The sequence below is a fragment of the Magnolia sinica genome, chromosome 15, assembly GCF_029962835.1.
Source record: "Magnolia sinica isolate HGM2019 chromosome 15, MsV1, whole genome shotgun sequence".
In the NCBI taxonomy this organism is placed as follows: Eukaryota; Viridiplantae; Streptophyta; class Magnoliopsida; order Magnoliales; family Magnoliaceae; genus Magnolia; species Magnolia sinica.
The window spans coordinates 14,075,324-14,095,140 of record NC_080587.1 but is presented as its reverse complement, the minus strand read 5'-3'; the positions used below and the strand labels follow the sequence as shown (position 1 = coordinate 14,095,140).

At 40.7% G+C, this 19,817-nt stretch overlaps 2 protein-coding genes across 2 annotated transcripts; both read left to right on the top strand.

Annotated features, from left to right (window-relative positions):
* Positions 1-707: 707 nt before the first annotated feature.
* LOC131226662 (CDPK-related kinase 1-like) lies at positions 708-14,226 on the top strand. Its single transcript, XM_058222275.1, has 11 exons — positions 708-1,867; positions 4,227-4,357; positions 4,469-4,510; positions 5,896-6,004; positions 8,130-8,208; positions 9,121-9,417; positions 10,205-10,317; positions 10,773-10,880; positions 10,971-11,033; positions 12,372-12,539; positions 13,728-14,226. Exons 1-11 carry the CDS (start codon positions 1,400-1,402, stop codon positions 13,863-13,865), a joined length of 1,716 nt encoding a protein of 571 aa, XP_058078258.1. The 5' UTR covers positions 708-1,399; the 3' UTR covers positions 13,866-14,226.
* Positions 14,227-18,305: 4,079 nt separating this feature from the next.
* On the top strand, positions 18,306-19,817 carry LOC131227484 (uncharacterized). The gene is made up of 2 exons (XM_058223273.1): positions 18,306-19,244; positions 19,278-19,817. The coding sequence occupies exons 1-2, from the start codon at positions 18,339-18,341 to the stop codon at positions 19,485-19,487; spliced, it is 1,116 nt and encodes a 371-aa protein (XP_058079256.1). The 5' UTR covers positions 18,306-18,338; the 3' UTR covers positions 19,488-19,817.

The window sequence follows — 19,817 nt, the reverse complement described above, 5'->3', positions numbered from 1 at the left end:
AAAACTCCCCATTATTAGTGAATTCCAACCTCTATTTAAAAAAATCTCATTTCCTCCCCCAAACACCTCAAAAAAGCTAAAAAGCCAACGAAAAGAAGAGGCTGGATCCAGTACAAACGTCTCTGATATAAGTTTAATAGTACAAATCAACATGTGGGTCCACCTTGATTTTTTATTAAAATCCAATCCGTCCATCATTTGTGCACCCTCTAATTATTGTTGGGTTCCTAAATTAATTTTTATCCAAATCTTATCTGGGCCACACCATTTAAAGTAATGACTCAATTGTATAAAATCAGGTGTTGCGGTCCACATGAGTTTTTTTAAGGCCTTATTATTATTGTTTTTTAATTTCCATTCATTTTTCTGGATATATCTTCTGAATAGATTAGATGGAATAAAAGGAAATGTCGTTGTCCCTCAATACAATCTGAAAGGTTTTAAAGATAGGTGTTCCTATCCCAACTGTTCCCTGTGGTGTGGCCCACCTAAGATTTTAGAAGAAAGGAAATTTATATGTAGAATAGAATAAAAGTTTGTACATGATGTACGGATTGGATGTCATGAAAACATCAGGTGGGCCCACACAAGTAGGTTTGCATGTTAATCTTAATGTAGAAACGTTTGTATCGGAACCGCACTCCAAAAAGAAAGGCTGTCTCCTTCTCTCTCTCAGTCATGCCAAGGCATCTCCTTAAAACTTTTCTACAGCTCTCTCTGGGAATTCCATAGATTCCTGACTTGGGTTTTCCTCTCTCTCTCTCTCTCTCTCTCTCTCTCTCTCTCTCGTTCTCATTCTTCTACCATTTACTTCTAATTCTGCTCTTCTTTTTATTCATTTCTTGGGCTCTATCTCTCTGTTTGAGTAGCAAAGTTTGGATTTTCATGGGTTTTCTTCTTTCAATTTCTTCACTCTTCTGGGGAATTTGATTTTTAATGGGGTTTTAGTTACTGGGTGTCTTTCCTTTTGGTCTTTTACTTCTTCTTCTTCTTTTAATTTAAAAAGAATTGAACTCTGTTTCTCTGTTCTTCTCCTCTGTTTCTCGGGTTTCTTCATCTGTAGAATTGGAATTTACGTCTGGGTTTTTATTTTCTGGGATTTTCTCTTTCTTTGGTTTTTTTCTTTTTTCTTTTTTCTTTTTATTAGAGAAGTTGGTTGTTTCTGGTATTTTCCTTGTTGTGAATCTCTCTCTGGGATTTCACCTGTTTTTTCCTTTGTTCCTTCTGTTAATCTAATAATCTTTGTGGTTTTTCTGTTTCTTGAATTTTTTAAAGTTTTCCGGTATTTTCGTTGTTGGGTTTGCTATTTCTGCCATTTTCTTAGTCTTTTCTTTTGAATTCTGTTTTTCCTTTTTATATCTTCCCTTTATAAATATAAGTTTCTTGAGTTTTTGTTTCCATGGGACTCTGTCATGGAAAGAACATCAAAAAATCCCAAGCAGAAAACCCTCTACCTCCTGGAAATACTGATGGCCCGCCATCGAATCCTGAAACTGCCAAAACTCCTTCCTTCCCTTTCTACAGCCCCAGCCCCCTCCCTTTCAAGAACTCGCCAGCGAATTCGAGCAGGACTTCCACCCCTTTTCGCATCTTGAAGCGCCCATTCCCTCCTCCATCACCCGCAAAGCACATCCGGGCACTGCTCGCCCGCAGGCATGGCTCCGTGAAGCCGAACGAGGCCTCCATTCCTGAAGAGAATGAATTGGGATTGGATAAGAATTTCGGGTACCCGAAGCAGTTCTTCACTAAGTATGAGCTCGGGGAAGAGGTCGGGCGTGGGCATTTTGGGTTTACTTGCTCAGCGAAGGCGAAGAAGGGAGAATTGAAAGGGCAGGAGGTGGCAGTGAAAGTCATTCCAAAATCAAAGGTTGGTTTCTGTTCATTTCAATTTTAGAAGCTTCTTGATTTAAATTCTCATTATATGGATTTGAATTTCCTTCACAAAGATGCAATTTTTTACTAGTGTTGTTTTGGTGAGTTTTAGTAGGTTTGTTTGTTCTGAATTCATGGGGCCCTTGTAAATTATGATATCTTCAAGGTCAAAAGTGAAAACCAAAATTCTGAAGGTAGAAAATATGGATTGTAGCATACAACTGGTTGTAGGTGATATGTCCTCTTTTATTATATCTTGATACTTGAAATTTAGATGTATGATATAATGCTTGGGCTGAATTGGTGGTGTTTATATATATATATATATATATATATATATATATATATATATATACACACACACACACACACACACACACACACACACACACACACACACACGATAAAGAAAAAGAAAAAGAAAAGAAATTGGACCATCCAGATTGTGTGCCCACATCATGTGTCAAAATTTCTCAAGAAGTTTCTATGAGAACCGGTTCCCAGGAGAGCATTTTTGTGACATTCCTGAAAACATGCTGTACAGGTGGGGTCTACCATTTTGTGATCCAGATTGTTCATTCGGTGGATCCCACTATGGATTGACGGATGGACTGAATAAATACCTTCATCAAACCATCGTAGCCATCCCGATGGACATTTTTTTTTCTTCAATTTTATTGGATGTCTCTGAAGAGACCTCAATGGACTTCTCTCCTGGTGCATGTTGATCTTTGCCCACATGGTACCCTTGGTGATCCATTTGCAGGCCAAGCTCTTTTTCTAGGCTTGTCTGATGCTGGTTTTGGATGATACTTTAACCCTTGGTTGGTGGGGGCTGCCAGATGAATGGTTTGGATTGCATTCAGGTGGGCCCCACCTGTATGGAATTCGGACTAGGGGTGCAACTTGGGCAGGTTGGATCGGGTTGAGGATCAACCCGAGCCCGGCCGGACCTCAACCACAAGCAGACCCAATCTGCAACTTGACCTGACCTGAATTCTAACCTGAGATTCCCAACCTGAATTCCTGAATACTCAACCCTAACCCAACCTAAGGACCCTGACAACCTGACCCAACCCGACCCAAACTCAGGTTAGTTGCAGCCATTATCCGGACCTTAACAACAACACCATGTGTTTGGGCTGAGCATTGCATGTTTCATCAATGATGATTGACGGCTTAAGCCGCGTGCTACATTTGGTTTCCTTTGTTGCTTCTTTGTGTTCTGATTGGTAAAAGAATTACTTTTGTATTGGAGAGCATCATGTTGGTTCAGTTCAATTTCAGATCCCTTTTGATGAATGAAGCCATCTTTTTTGAAGGACTGGGTATCTGTTTCCATCTTGTGATTTTTGCTTGCAATTTCTTTATTTTGGTGCATTGGGCTGTCGTCCATCTTTCTTCTGTCTATTTCTTTTTGTGAATTTCCAACTCAACATCAACTATGCAGATCTACCTTTGGCTCTTAGCTATCTATATAGTCAACCTTTTTTAGATCTAATCTAAGCTTCCATCTTTTGTAAAATGTTGTCATGTTCTATTCTTTCAACAGTTCATTTATTGAGGGCGCGTTTGGATGCACTATCAAATTGAATTTTCATAACTAGTTTAGGCGAGAAAAGCCCAATTGCAGTCTCCTCCCCGTTCATAATTTAATTTAGGAACTATCTTCAATTGCAGTTTCATTGATTTCATGTTGGATTTATATACCCCCAATTGAAGCTGTCAAAGCCATGGGCCAAACTGTGGATGGGATATAATTCACAGATCTTGTCCACTGGATGATCCTAACAGTCCTATTGATGTATATTCCATAGCTGAATTTGAATAATTTTCTGTTTGTTTGATGGTCACCCAATAGACGGTGAACGGATGATTTTGGATTATGCCCCATCCTTAGTGTGCCTGCAGTTTGGATGTTTTAGATTGAAATACACACATGCCACATGTGCAGTGGGTGTGTCTATCACAAAGTATTTTGTAACAGTAATGGTGGCCACCGTTACTGTTACAATATGAGCCATAACGGTCGTTAGGGTCTCTTTCTTTTATTGAAAAAAAAAAAAACCAAAAAGCCTGTATCTGCCCCGTGACGGACCCTTACAGCCTTTAGGGGGCGTAATGGGCCATTGCCGGACATTTTTTCCATAATGTGTAATGGTTGCCATTGTTACCTATGTAATGGCTGTTACGGCACATTGACTCTATCAGTATGATATGCGAGTGGCCCTACTACTGAATTGTTTATTTTCATGTAGAAAGAGCGGTTATATCAAGTTTTCTAGTCAATGTGGATTACTGGAGAATATTCTCAGATTTTCCGTCCAATCTGATAAATGATGGTGTCTTGACAGATGACAACGGCCATTGCAATTGAGGATGTGAGGAGAGAAGTGAAAATATTGAGTGCTCTGACGGGTCATAAGAATCTAGTGCAATTCTACGATGCCCAAGAAGATGAAGACAATGTGTATATAGTGATGGAGTAAGTTTACATTTTCCATATATGCTTTTATATATTAAATACAGCCTGGAATTTGGAAACTTCTTTCTTCACTTGGTCTTTTGTAGCTTACCATTTGTACATGTTCCTCAGGTTATGCAAGGGTGGTGAACTTTTAGATCGAATACTTTCAAGGTACCTTCTACTTCTACAACCAGCGGCTCTTATTACGGTTCGACCTTTAGGGTGTGTTTGGATGTGCTCTCGAGTTGTATTGCAATCTTAGTCTCATAAAGTGTAGACAACCAAATAGTAATATACTCTGGATTCACATCGCAGGTTTGGGTCCCAAATTGCAATTGTTTTACTTTCGATTTGGGCTTGAAAGTAATGTAACTGCAATTCGAGGGAAACATCATCCGCTTTTGTTTTCTTTTCGATTAAAATGAATGTTTGCAATTCGCTTCGTTTCCATATCTAAATGCATCCTTAGGCAGTTTCACCATCCGTGTGTGGTTTACATTGTTGTCAGACTGGAAAGGAATTATAGGGTCCTGATGCATCAGTTGAGTATAGTGCTTTGTTATGTCTGGTTCTGCACATGTGGGGGCCATGGATTATAATCGAACTTAGGCCCATGTGCCCCACTGTGGATGACAGATGCCCCAAGACCCGAGACCCGAGACATCAAATCTTTTGCCTTTTTCCTGGCCATTTTCAGTATTTTTGCTTTACCCATTTTCTTATAGCTCACTGTTGGATGGTTGGGATCTTTCAGTTTGGGAGATACTTGGGGCATCCCTATCCATGGTGTGTCCCATTAGATCACCAGTCTGCATCACCGATCTCTTTGCCCTGAGCCCCTCGCAAGTATAAATTGGACATGTTAGGACGCTAGGCAATCTGTTATGGATTTGAGCAAAGTTGTTTCACGACTAGCAATCTGTTGCATGCTGTCAGGTCTATTGGTCATGGACATGTTGCTGACTAGTTGTTCCAGAAGAGCCGCATATCCATGGTTGACCACATCATCACCATTTAATCAACGGTGTGGCTGCGTTTGAAGTATGCCCAATGTTTGTCTGTTTGTCAAACACCTTGGAACATGGACAGATAGATTGTGGCCCATGTGGAGAACTTAAAGAGTGGTTAGTACATGTGGGACGGAGCAAATTGAAAAGGGACATATGCACACATGTGCCACATTTTTTACTACTTGAAGATTGATAGTGGCATGTATGCACGTTTGGGATGCTTGAACTTGAACGGTTGCACACGTGGCATGTTGGAACATGTTACGCATGTGCACGGATAAGAGTGATCTCATGTACACCAAATCATAAAGTGTCATTGATAAGAGTTCCACCTCTCCGCCAGAGACACCCAATCAATGGTCTAACGTTACTTATCCATGATACTTGTCCAAAAGTGCATTAGTTCTTGAGTTAGCAAACCATGGACATTTACAGTTGCTTTTATTACTTGTCATGACAAACTTTGGTCATATCCAAGCAGCTTCATAGTTTGTCCCAAGTCCCAATTGACAGACCATCTTCTAACTTGTTGGTCATGTTCCTTAGGGGTGGAAAATACTCAGAGGAAGATGCAAAGGTTGTCATGATCCAGATTCTAAGTGTTGTATCCTTCTGTCATCTGCAAGGAGTAGTTCACCGAGACCTTAAACCAGAGGTAATTGCTTCTTGAAACTTCAAAACTGTAAAGTACACAAGTTATCAGTGGATTTCTAATTATAAATTTGGGTTTTAAAAGTCTGCTTTATCTTCTATTTTTCCCATCATCTACTGATTAATTGTATGGGAGAAAAGGTCCAGCGTTCCTAGATCACTATGACTTGCATTGTTTGTTGCATATGGACACACGGCCGGTCCAATCAATCAATCTGGACTGTCCAATAGGTTCAGCCTGCACTCTGATCAGATGATTGCCGGTTGCTGCAGTTCATGGTATGCAGGATGCTACTCCAACATGTTTTACACTAGGGGTAGGATCATGCCATCGTATATGTGAATTGATATTGTAATTTATATATGAAATGATGAATGCTATTATTATGGATCCCACATGCATGGTATTACGTTATTTGCATTCTATTGCGTAAAACAAAGTATAAATCTTTACATTTTAAATATAAATGCACATTACAGCTTAGTCAATAATAAGTATAGAATCATTATTTTGGATTGGTAAAAATGGCGATCCAGATCGCAAACGACCCATAATCTGGATTGCACGATCCAGAACAGAAAACATAGGGGGTTCGCAATTTAGGTAGCATTATTCAATTCATCCAATAGCTGGCCTTTGTTACATCCATCCATTTTCCAACCCATGGATGATGTGATTAGGAATAGAACCATAAGCAATCCATGGACTTGACCAAATGGATGGTTCTAATTGTTGGTTGAACCTATCTTTTGATATATACAATCTTGATCATCCATCTTATCAGCTATTGATTTGATGATCAGGAATGTCCGATTGGTGAGATTTCTGCTTGTAAACCATAAGTGTGGGCTGGACCTAATTGATAGACCAGTTTGATGATTGGACCATTCATATTCCTATGAAAGTATGATTACTATAACTTACATCTTCTAGGAGAGCATTGCACCATTTCTCTCACAAGGTATCCTCATTGTATGTATTGTGGTACCATTTCCTATTTTTGCTTACCTCTTTCATGTTCTAGTGCAGCATTATTTGAAGCTGATATATGAATCTACTCTTATCGTACCTTCCGTTGCCCAGATTTTTCGTTTCTTTCAATTAGAAAGATCTCATCTATCATCATTTGAATGTACATAGATATTCCTGCCTGTCATTATTGGATGGTGGGAGATTTTGGAAAGAGTCTCATGTGTTTCAATGGATCCCATGGAACACGATCCTTATATAATAATACATCTTTATTGTTATATGGTATTTTAGAGTGTTACGTTTTTGTGAGTCATCATTTCTAATTCCTTGCGTCTGGGTCAGACACACATCTTCGTGTATCAGTTGAATAGTTCTTATAATGTCAAGAATATCTGTTTTCTGGAAATGTCATTGGAGGTGTGACACAATTCTCGAGCAGAGAGTTGGACAAATGCCCAGGTTTTGTGGGCCCATGGTTTAGCGATCCAAAATGTTGATATGATGGGCCTTCCCATCGATGGTCCATAAACTGAATGTCCCCATATTGGAAGATCATGCCCATTGAATGCTTGGCCTTTTTTTGGTTGAATGTGGACTATTGCTCAACTTCTCAAGTGTCTATTTTCCAGCCACTAATTGAAGGGTTATGATTTTCTCAACTGGTACATGTTTTGTGTATGGACTGCCCAGAGGGGGGCTGACAATATCATCCCTATAGATTACTGGAATGTGGGCCACACTTGAACAAATGGAAAATGCTCGCAGCCTGAGAATTGTATAATACCCTCATATCATTGTAGGACAGGCTTCTCAACAGTCAATGCAAAGAATATAACATTTAAAACCATTGCCATCTTTTTAAGTTTTTGCAAAACATATGTTTTGAAGTGATTTCTCAATGGCAAGTGATCTAATGCGTGTTTGGTTACACCAAATTTTATGAAATGTCATGAAAGTTTGCACCAAATTAAACTGTTAATCATAAATATCATGATATTTGGTGCAACCAAACACACCCAAAATTAAGTACTAAATTGAAATTGAGATGTGTTGTGAGAATTGTTGAAAGATTGTTTCTTTGCGGAACTGTATTTCCTGGTTAGTCATGTCACTTCTCAATGAGATTTTGTACTGACATATTTCTTTGCTGCTTCAGAATTTTCTTTTCAGTTCTAAGGATGAGAAATCTACCTTGAAGGCCATAGATTTCGGTTTGTCTGATTATGTAAAGCCAGGTTAGTCCTTATGAAATTTTCCACCTACGATTTGAGTCTTGATCCCCACTTTTGCTAAGTCCACATGCACCTAATGTGCAGCCCATTCGAGCCATGAATCAGCTGGGCCGCACTGTGCAGTTGAACAGGCTGGTCCAGTCATTTGGTGTGCAATATGTGTTCTGAAGCAGTGGACAGTTTGAAAATGTCTGACACACCGCCCACTTGATGAGTCGACCGGCCAGATTCTTGGGCCAAGTAATCTAAATGATGAGACCTACCTGTGGCATGGCTCAGACCATAGTTCTAAAACTCATTAGCTTGACTAGAAACTCGGCCAGGTCAACTTGACTCGACCAGAACTTGAGCAGAGCCAATGTGAAACTTGCTAAGGAGTTTGACTCAGTTCAGACTTAGCTTGATTCGTCGAGTTGGCTGACCTACTCAGTCGACATGGCTTTGCATGACTCGAACTAGTCGCTTGTGTTAAGAGACTTTCAAGTGAAGGAAAAAAAGAATTAGCAGAGAGTGTGATTTGAACACAACCTTCACCAAGCTAGCAACAGCAGCAGCCAACTGACCATGCATTGATTTCAATTTTTAAACAACATATTTTTATAATAATACATTTTAAGTGTCTATTATTAGTGTAATTAAATTCCTAATTTAAGTATTAAACATCAAGTCAAGTCGAATCAAGTCTCTGAGTCTACCTGACCTGGATGGATATTGAATCGAGTCAAGTTTTTTTTTTTTTCCTTCTTTTTTTGAGTTTTTCGACCATCGCTCGGACGTCCCATGTACACGCCAGGTCAGCACATGGGGCCGCATGTAGCGGTTCATGTGAGAATTGCAAGGACTCTTGAGCCTTGTTCCTTCATTTTTCAACTTAAGGTCTAGCATCTGAATTCTTGTGAGTTGTGACACATGCAGATGAAAGGTTGAATGACATTGTTGGGAGTGCATATTATGTGGCTCCAGAAGTTCTGCATAGAGCTTACGGAACTGAAGCCGACATGTGGAGTATTGGTGTAATTGCATATATTCTTCTTTGCGGGAGCCGTCCTTTTTGGGCCCGGACCGAATCGGGCATTTTCCGAGCTGTCCTAAAGGCAGATCCAAGCTTTGAAGATGCACCTTGGCCTTCGTTGTCTCCCGAGGCCAGAGACTTCGTCAAGAGATTGTTGAATAAGGACTACCGTAAAAGAATGACCGCTTCTCAAGCTCTTTGTAAGTCACTTGCCTTGATATGATCATAGAATATGGGATCCTGAGCAGCGGCAAACTTATAGTACATTGATGCTCCAGATCTGTATTTGAGGCCCATGGTACTGTGATACAGACCATTGATCTGATGGTCCTGCTATGGATGGTGGATGCCTGAAGATATTGACATTGGAAGGCCCAACTCTTCAATTTGTGGGGAGAAGGTTTCAAGTCCAACCGGTTGGACCATAATTTACAGTCCACCCAGCGAATAACTTCCAACCTATCATGTTCGTGTGACATCCAACCATTCCAATAGGTTGGGCCTACCATGAGGATCGCCTTGTGATCATCCCCACACACTCATCAGGTGGGCCACACCATGAAAACAATGCTTTGCCATTGATAAATAACAAAATAGAAGTGTGGTCCACTCAGTGAGTGGATATGGCTGATTTTTTCACAAGGTAATCCCAATGATTGGGCCAACTTATTGGACGGGTTGGATGTTGCGCGCACACACGAAAGGTTGGAAGTTATTTGCTGGATGGACTGTAAATTATAGTCAAACTGATTGGATTTGAGACCACCTCATTTTTGGGCTACAAATAGATGTTCAAGGAAAACAAAATACAGTAATGGCAGTGTATAAGATCAATGGTCTGGATCACCAAACCATGTGCCCCTCGTGTAAGGAAGTGGGTGCATCAGCAAAGTGCACGTTTGCTGAGGCTCAGTACCATGCTTCCATAGCTAACCATTCCAATCATCTGAAAAAGGCTAATGTTGATTACATGATTTTGGTGCTTAGGTCATCCTTGGATACGTGATTGTGAAGATGTCAAGATTCCTTTGGATATTCTGGTGTACAAACTCACAAAAGCTTACATATGCTCGTCATCTCTGCGGAAGGCAGCTTTGGGGGTAATACCCCGTTGCTTGATTGCCACGTGGGCCGTTTTCTAAATGTTGGTGATTCGTCCACCATGCATGTTGCATACACATGTCAATCCAGATTGCCCAAATCATGGGTGCCAATGTGGATGGGGTGTTTCCGTGAATGAAACTTACTGGACAATCCTAACCATTCAATTGGAGGCCATCAAATGGATGGTTAAAAAGAAAATGGTCCACTGTTGAAATTTAGTGGCTAATATCAGATAGTTAACATGTCTGGTCCATGTGATTTTTGGGCTATATCAATCTGCAATGGGGCTTGCAATTTGGAGAATCTAGATTGAAATATATGTGTGCCATGCATCACTACCATACAAGAAATCGTGGAAATTGCACATTGTTTTCTAGTTGTTACACTTTAGTCTGCTGGGTTTTGATCATTCCTCAGTAAGCACTAAGAGAATTTCCACCACGTGTGACAGGCCCTTGCAAAGACATTGACAGTGTCTCAGCTCTTCTATCTGCGGGAGCAATTTACGTTATTAGGGCCAAACAAAAACGGCTGCATCTCTATGCAGAATTTCAAGACGGTTGGTTTTTTCTATTTTCTTAGTGTTGTTGTGCTCCTTCGTCATCTACTAAGTCATTCTAAATGATGCTGGAAATTGGGAAATTGACAGGCCTTAGTGAAAAATTCGACGGATGCTGTGAAGGACTCAAGGGTTGTTGATTACGTTAGCATGGTACATACCCCAACCTTTTTTTTGTTATTATTTTTCCCATGATGTAACAAGGACATAACAATCAAGGTATTCCGTAATGGTAATGGTGGCCGTAATGACTACCACCGTTACCTTTATGATACGGGCTATAACGGCCGTTATGCTCTCTCTCTCTCTCTCTCTCTCTCTCTCTCTCTCTCATGAAAAAAAAAAAAAAAACTGGAAAACCTGTACTGGCCCCGTAATGAACCATTATGGGTCATTTTTTCCGTAACGGCCATTACAACCCCGTAATGTGTAATGGTTGCCGCCGTTACCTTTACATAACGGCCTTTACCACCCCATAAAGGCTGCTATGGCACACCATGATCCCAATTCTTAGAAATGGTTCTGACTTTCATGTCAATAAATGTCAAGGGGCCGGTTTTGGGCAGGGTGAGGCCTATGCAAGCCCAGCCACAAAGTAAAACCTAGGTCCAAGTCCAGCCTAGGTTTGAGCCTAGGCACCCTCTTTTATGCATGATCTAGGCTGTTCATTTGGAGTGCCCAATCGTGCATGATTTGACAAAAAATGCTGTTGAAACCTTAAATGGGTTGGGCTATTGAACTCTTAGTTGCAGCCCAAGCCCATCCCAGTTGATAAAAAAGCTTAAACTTTAGGCCCAGATCTGGCGCTTAGTTCTAGTATTTCGGCCCAGGTCTGGCACTTAGGCCTAGTATTTCAGCCCAAGCCCAGCAGCCAAAATCCTGATGGGCCAGCCCGGCCCATTGACAGCCCCGTGTCTAAGATGATCACTTCTCAGTGCATAAAACTAATTCTTAGGTTTAGTTATTATTATTATTTTGGGATATTTTGTTAATCTAAATAATTGACTTTTAGATTTGTTCTTGTATTTTTTTTAATGTTTAAACAGTATGATATTTAAATAGGGAACTGCTATTTACACCCTCCCCCTCCCCATTTAGTAGAGTCGCCCCTTATATTCTACTTTTGGTGATCCATGAGTACAAAAATTGTACTATTTGTTTGCCCCAAGTAGAAAAAGAAGAAGAAGAAGAAGAAGAAGAAAGAGTGGATCTATCCAACAAGGTGGCTGTAGAGTAAACAAGCCTAACTATTTTTTTTTAAAAAGGTGGCATATCACTTCCCTTAAAACTTAATGCTTTAATATGTTTGTACAGACATGTGGGTCATTTGAAAGTAGTTGTGTTTGACACCGTGTATGTGTGTTCGACGCCAAGCACATATTGGTTCCAGAGTTACATAGCTTTGATCGTCATTGTCGTCATTGTTGTCGTCATTAATCATGTAATGTCTCAGAATGTAACCTTTATCCCACCTTTTTACTGCCATTGTAGGTGAGTTCTCTTCAATATAGAAAATTAGATTTCGAAGAGTTTTCTGTTGCTGCCATAAGCGTGCATCAGATGGAAGGACTGGATACTTGGGAGCAACATGCCCGTCGTGCATATGAACTCTTTGAGAAGGATGGGAATAGGCCAATTGTGATTGAGGAGCTTGCTTCGGTAAGATAATAATAATAATTTTTTTATTTTTTTTACTTGGTACTTTTTCAACTTCAGTGATTAATATGGGTTTCTGATGCTTAATTAGGTATATTGTTATTTACTGTTTTGGTTAGGACTTTACACTAAGGTATTTAATAACAGTAATGATGGCTGTGATGGCCAGCCATATGGCCAATACGATATGGACAGTAATGGAAAATGGTCAAAAAAAAAATTGAAGAAAATGTATTGGCCCTATATTGGACCGTTATGGCCTATAACCATGGTGTGCCGTGATAATGGCTGTTACGAAAAGGTAACGGTGGCAACCATTATACGTTACTGGGTCATAACACCTCCTGTAAAGGCCATAACAACCTCGTAATGGTCTGTTGCGGTACAGATATAGGCTTTTCGGAATATTTTTTCCCAACGTTATTGGTATTAGAGAGGCTGTAATGGTCGTTATGACCCGTATCATAAAGGTAACAATGATGCCTATTATAGCCACCATTACGAAATACCTTACCTGTAAAAGGCCCATTATGGACCTGTTTTTTTTTTCTCAGAACAGTCGTCACAGCCCCGTATCATGCACTGGGTCCCACTGTTACTGTTTAGTAACCGTTTTTTAATACCACAAGTTCCATGAATCCATGGGGGCATGTGGCAAATGTGTACAAGATCCATTCTGCTCACCTGGCTGTCTTCACCATATATGCATCATGGCCCAAAAATCTGGCCTATTTGGAGATCCTAACCACTTGATTTGAGGAACCAAAAAAGACCACCCACCCACTTTTGGGCCTTGTCCAATCGAGCCGATCAACCTGATTTGGCCCATGTAGCCATGGCCTATAATCCTAGTGCATTAGTCTCCCGCATTAGCTCTAGTAACATTCCATACCCAACATATCACCCATTCTTGTACCAGCTATTTCTTTGCTCTCACTCCTTTCAGACTATCATCTGAAGTTCATGAACATGCATGAAACCATTGGTTTTGATTTTTAAAATTAGGAGTGGGTTCTGTTTGTTTTCCTAGTTCTATGGACAGTTATCCGTGATTCTGTTCATCTTTATATCATTGGCCTTTTATCATTTCTTTGTCCTTTTTTTCTTTCTTTCTTTTGCATCCAATCAAGGAAATCTTTCTTCTTTAGTTTGAACTTTTACCAAAGACTCATATGATCTTCACAATATCAGGAACTCGGGCTTGGCCCATCTGTCCCCGTTCATGTCGTTCTCCAAGACTGGATAAGACATTCGGACGGGAAGCTTAGTTTCTTGGGATTTGTAAGACTTTTGCACGGGATATCTTCACGGTCGATGCCAAAGGCTTAAACTAAAAAAGAAGAAAATAACGCTTGTAATTCATCTCGTTGCTCTCTTCGAGTGGGAATTTCAAGGGACGATCCTACACACTTGTTTTGGGCAAGTGGGCGCCTCGAAGCCAGGAATAGTTGAAGCAGGGTCCGCCCCTGCCAAGCAAGACCAAATGCCATGCAGGGCGTTTTTCGCATGTGCGGTACGTATTTTTCTTTCTTCTTTTTTTGTGTGTGTGTATTGAAGTTGTACAGATGAGGATAGATGCTGTAGTGGTAGGAGAAAGGTTAGAGGATGTGAGTTTTGTGTTTGTGGGTTTATATCCCCTTGTGTAGAAGAACCCATTTCACTCTCTTCCCAATAAAAATCTCTTCTTTTACTTGTGATTTTCGAGTACTTAAGGTGCCGTTTGGATGTTCAATTGAATTGAATTGCAATAACCCAATTCAATAAAGAGTAAATAGATTGTTGTGGAGCTAGCCTCACTTTGGACCACTTCAAAATGCTGGGGATTGTATTCATGCAAAGATATTATACAATCATGTAGGAATGCGGGTGGTTTACATTCAACAAAGAAATGTCTATATTTCTAGCTTGGATTTCTGAGTCTGGAGGACTTTTGTTGCCTTGTACAGTCTGTAATGAGGCCCATTAAATCAATGGTTTAGATCACTGAGCCATGGCCCCCACTCAAGTCTATCATTTTGTAAAAGGTTGGACGGTTGATAATTCATCTATCATTTTAAAAATATTGATGATTTATTTCCTCATATTGAGGACTCTAGAATGGATATCTACACCATCCAAATTGTGGGTCACATTGGGGATGGATCATATCTTGAAAAAAAGTCATATTCGTTGGCACTTTTTCGTTGGACTACATCAGGTTCTCTCAACTTTTGATATATTTCAAAAAAAAAGCACCATATGCTCTCAACTTCTGATCTATTTTTTTTAAAAAAGGACCATATGCATATGTCAGGCATGGGTCCATAACAGAATTAGTAAAATGTCATTTCAGTCAAAAGAATGGGTCCATAACAGAATTAGTAAAATGTCATTTCAGTCAAAAGAATGGGTCCATAACAGAATTAGTAAAATGTCATTTCAGTCAAAAGAATGGGTCCATAACAGAATTAGTAAAATGTCATTTCAGTCAAAAGAATCGGATAGTTTTAATTAAAATATATCAAGGTTACAAGAGATATCCGAGGTTACCAACACCTGGTGTCCAATACAAACACATATGGTCCAGATAAATTAAGATGGGACCACTAGTCCAATACAAGGTAACGTGCATATATGTTTTATTTATTTATCATGAAAAGGCAAGCAAGATTTTTATTACTTCCAAGAAGGCAAACTGCTTGAAAAGAAATTAATAAAGGACTGAAGGATATAAAGAAGCATACGAGGCCAAGCAAAAAATCAAAATAAAAGGAAACGTAGAAAGAAGAAAAAACTCACTTCCTAAATTAAGAGAAAAAACACTTATATTTTGGACTAGAAAAGCACATATCTAGGATCAAAAGTTAACAAAAAAAAAAAAAAAAACCCACACCCCGAACCAAGAGAAGAAATGCTTGACATTCATAAAACTACGAGCTACCATAAATATGAGAGTTCCTTTAATAAGTCTGCTCCAAGTTTTAGCTACCATGTGAAAGAAATAATCCATTTTGCATCCATGGTTGAAGAATCTGGAAGGAGACTTGCAATTAAATGAACCACTACTAATATCAATAAACATGTGTGCCTGATCGAAAAGCTCCAAATTCAGATTTCTAGTTTGTAGAAGTATGCTAGCAAGTGTTAGTTAGCCAAGAACCTATCAAGCCTACTTCCAATGTGATAATTACTTACACTAGAGATTGGAATAAACAGTACAGTGGGCCTTAGGAGTATTTTAATGGTAGGCATCCAATCAATCCTGTTTTCCTGTGGTGTGGACCACCTGAGATTTACATCCATCTCATTTTTGGGATCGGGCCCTAAATTGATCTGTAAAAATGGATGGATGGCATGGATAAAACATATACTTCATAGTATGGCCCATGGAGCACCGACCAGTAGCCACTGGGCTAGTGGCAGCGACACTAGCAAAACCGCCTCCTGGGATATCACCCACATGACGGGAACGGATTGGCTACTCCCCCTGCCACCGGCCAATGGCTGGTGGTCGGTGCTCTGTGGGCCCCACCATGATGTATGTGTTTCATCCACTCCGTCCATCAATTTTCCTAGACCATTTTATGCTATGATACAAAAAATGAGGTATATCTCAATCTCAAGTGGACCACATTACAGGAAACGTATGTTGAATGAACGTCGACTATTAAAATCCTTTCGGGGGCCATAAAAGTTTTGGATCAAGATGATCTTTGTTTTTTCCCTTCATCTGGGTCTATATGACCTAATCAACAGATTGGATGTCAAATAACTAGTATAGTGGGCCTTATGAGGATTTTAATGGTGGATATCCAATCACTATTGTTTTCCTGTGGTGTGGTCCATATGAGACTTATATCCCTCTAATTGTGTATCAAGCACTAAAATGATCTTTAAAAATGGATGAACGGCATGGATGAAACGCATACATCATTGGGGAGCCCACAAAGCACCGACCACAATATATATATATATATATATATATATATTCCTAAATTCTTACCCAGTTACCCTAAGCATTTATAACAATCCAGGCCGTCTAAATCGTGGGTCCCTTTGTAGATGGATCAAAGTTTCAAAAATTTATGACAAAAGCCCTTTCTAAAAATCAAGGTCGTTCAAGTTACCTGCCAAAGCTTTTCTCATGGAGTAGATGGAGTAGAGTCAAAAAATAAGGCCGTCCAAATCGTGGGTCCGAAACTGGCCCGAACTCACCTGATTGCTGACCGGGCTAAGTTCAGGTTGGACAAGTTGGCCCGGTGACCGGGCCGGGCCGGTTTTGGGCTGGTTTGGCTAGTGACCGGGCCTGGCCGGGTTGAGCCCAGTTCGACTCGGTTTGACCCGATGTACACCCCTACCCACTGGTTTTTGCAGTGTGGTCCACTTGATAGTTATATCTGTCTTATTTTTCTTCTTAAGCATTAAGACGAGCTCACCAAATGGATAGATGGTTTGGATATAACACATACACCATGATCGGACCTACGGAACTTGCTGACGCCAATACAGCAGCTATATAGCTGGTGTGAGGTACACCAGCCAGCCAATCCGCTTCCGAAAAGCGCAGGCGCGAAAACATACATACATGTGACGAACTAATGATGCACTATACTCGAATTTCAGTAGGTATAGGTGGGCCCCACGGTTTCATCGATCAGAAACGTTGATCTGATTCAAACCCTCTGTGGATAGACCATGCCCGCAAAAAAATCCCAGATCAGGATTTCTAGCGAACAATCTAAGACATTTTCTCAGTTGGATGTGCACCAGAGCTGTACTTTTCTTTTTAACCGTCTGTTTACAATGCACGGATTAAACGGATCAATTGACCCATCGAAAATTTCTTTTGAGAATTTGTCCATCTAAGTGGGGTCCAGCAGATAAGTGGTCTGGATCATTCACCCATCTGCCCACTTGTACAAAAACGAAAAAACCCCTCCTATGCTCCCTCCTCTACTGCTTCTGCCTTCCCTTCTACTCAGGGAGCGGATTGCCTGTGAGTCTGTGACCCGGGGCTGTGTGGGGCCCACAGAGATGTTCGTGATAAATCTATTCCGTCCATCTGTTTTAAAAGACCATAATAGGACAGCAGCCTAAACATCAGGTGGATCCATAACACAGGTGGGCCATAACACAAAGGATCTGACCATGATGTTTATATGCCATCCAAACCGTTCATAGGCTTTCGCCCCCAGACGTTCAATCCCCACTGTTTCGTGTAGTATGGCCCACATGAGTTTTGAATCTGCCTGATTTTCAGATATCAGTCCTATTGCGGTCTTTTAAAACAGATGGACGGAGTGGATTTGTCAGAAACATTTATATGGGCCCCACACATCTGTGCCCGGTGTCACTCCTAATCCGCTCCCTTCAACACAACAGTCAAGCTTTCAACACACCAAGACAAAAACATAGTCACAAAATGCTTTAAAAAATCCATCTTTCTAACGATAATATGGATTATAATTAATATAAATCATTCCCATTTTCGTTACACATTGACCCCACCAAACCCATATGAACCGTCCAAATCAATCCACCGCTGATGTGGCCTACTTTCAGCCGTATATCTTAAGCAACTTGTATTAGGGGTTACTCCATTATTAATAGACCCTTTGAAGGTTAGTTTATCCATAAAAAAGGATCACTCAATCCACCCATATATAAGTGTAGCTTAACCTTTTCTTTTAAGGCCCAGAAAAGGTGGTCACTCAATCTCCAACTAAGCAATCCATTTTTTGAAAAGGGCCATTAAATTCTTTAAGGCCCACTTATAAATATTTTGAAATGGAAGGTGGTCCACTCAAGAGCCCAAGACATGGCATGGATTTTCACATGGAGGGTGACATCCCCACACCATATGTGAGTGCCCCATCAAGCCCATGCCGGCGTAGTAGCTTCAATGGCCCACCTTACTTCTATAGTGTGCCGGGGAGCCCGACGTCTCCGATCGTAGCGCTCAAATGGGAGTCCAAGCTGGGGGTAGCCAAGAGTGCCAAAGACGACGACAATTTTGAATTTGGTACTAGTCAAAGATTTGAAAGTCTTATGTGTCCTCACAATCGACATACGGAAACATCAATGCAACAACAACAACAACAACAACAACAACAAAAGATGGGAGAGCTTCCCATCACGTCATTTGCAGATGAGCTTTTTTGTAACGGCCAGCTTCGGCCATTGAAGCTGCCACCACGCCTTCAATTCGAGAGCAGTCCAAGTTTTTGTGTTTCATCGCGCCGGTCACCGGGCTCAGCATCTTGTGGGCCCATTTATAGGCGTAGTTTCAAGAACAAGAACATTGATCCGTTCGCAGCGGCTCTCGATGAGATCAGGAAGGAGGATGTGGGGATAGACCAAGGGACCGCATGTAGGCGGACCCGGTCTTTTTCCTCATTTAGGACTTTCCGATGGGGCCGCAACCGCGCAAGTGGCCCGCAGCACCACGACAACAAAATAGGCCCATTGGAACCTACATGGCAATTCACATTTGCCCCCAAAGAGCCCATAGGGCCCAAAAAGTCGTCCTATGTGAGGCCCACCGACGACACATGGCAATTAACATTGTTCCCCACAGGGCCCACCAAGCCCATCAAATCAACTTCAACAGGGCCCACCCGAAAGAGCATCTTTCCTGGGCCTAGAGTTAACAAATGTGAGCCCAGTAAGAAGATTAGTAGATGGGTCTCTTTTGTTAACTGGTCCAAGAGAAAAATGAACAAGGACCGCCTATTTAGGAGTGCTTCAGAGAGATGGGCCCACCCAAAGCTCGATCTGAGAAATCAGGCGGCTGTGATGAGAAAGAGAGAGGATATAAGGAGTTTGAGCTTTAGATCTGTGCATGAGGCCCATTACAATGGAAAGAAGGGTGTGTATGAGGACATGAGAAAGAAAACCATCATACCATATAAGCCCAGTGGCCTGTTTGTTTGTTTTGGATTCGGTTCTAAAGACATGAAGTACAGGAAATGAAGTTTCAGATTGTGTAAGTGGGCCATTGTTTTGTTGATCCATACCGTTGATATGATGGACCCAACCATGGATCAACGTTGGCTCAAAAAACAAAGATCCTACCTGTCCAATTTTTGGCATTTCATTCAGTTCAATGTGAACCATTGCTTTATTTATTTTAATATTTGTATATTTGCACACCAGGTTAGGCTTTGTTTTTCCATGTGAGACCCATCAGATCAACGGTCTCAGTCTGTGGAAGTCCCATTTGTTTGATTTGCAGACATGAGGATTTTGTGTCCAAGTTTCTAGAAGCTTCTTCTCTTTGGAAGTTTGATATTGTTAGAGAGT

Coding starts and splice junctions, on each gene's coding strand:
- LOC131227484 (XM_058223273.1), top strand. CDS start 18,339: ATGGATTTTCACATGGAGGGTGACATCCCCACACCATATGTGAGTGCC. Junction 19,245..19,277: donor GAAAAATGAACAAGGACCGC/CTATTTAGGAGT, acceptor AGATGGGCCCAC/CCAAAGCTCGATCTGAGAAA.
- LOC131226662 (XM_058222275.1), top strand. CDS start 1,400: ATGGGACTCTGTCATGGAAAGAACATCAAAAAATCCCAAGCAGAAAAC. Junction 10,318..10,772: donor TGCGGAAGGCAGCTTTGGGG/GTAATACCCCGT, acceptor CACGTGTGACAG/GCCCTTGCAAAGACATTGAC. Junction 10,881..10,970: donor CTATGCAGAATTTCAAGACG/GTTGGTTTTTTC, acceptor GGAAATTGACAG/GCCTTAGTGAAAAATTCGAC.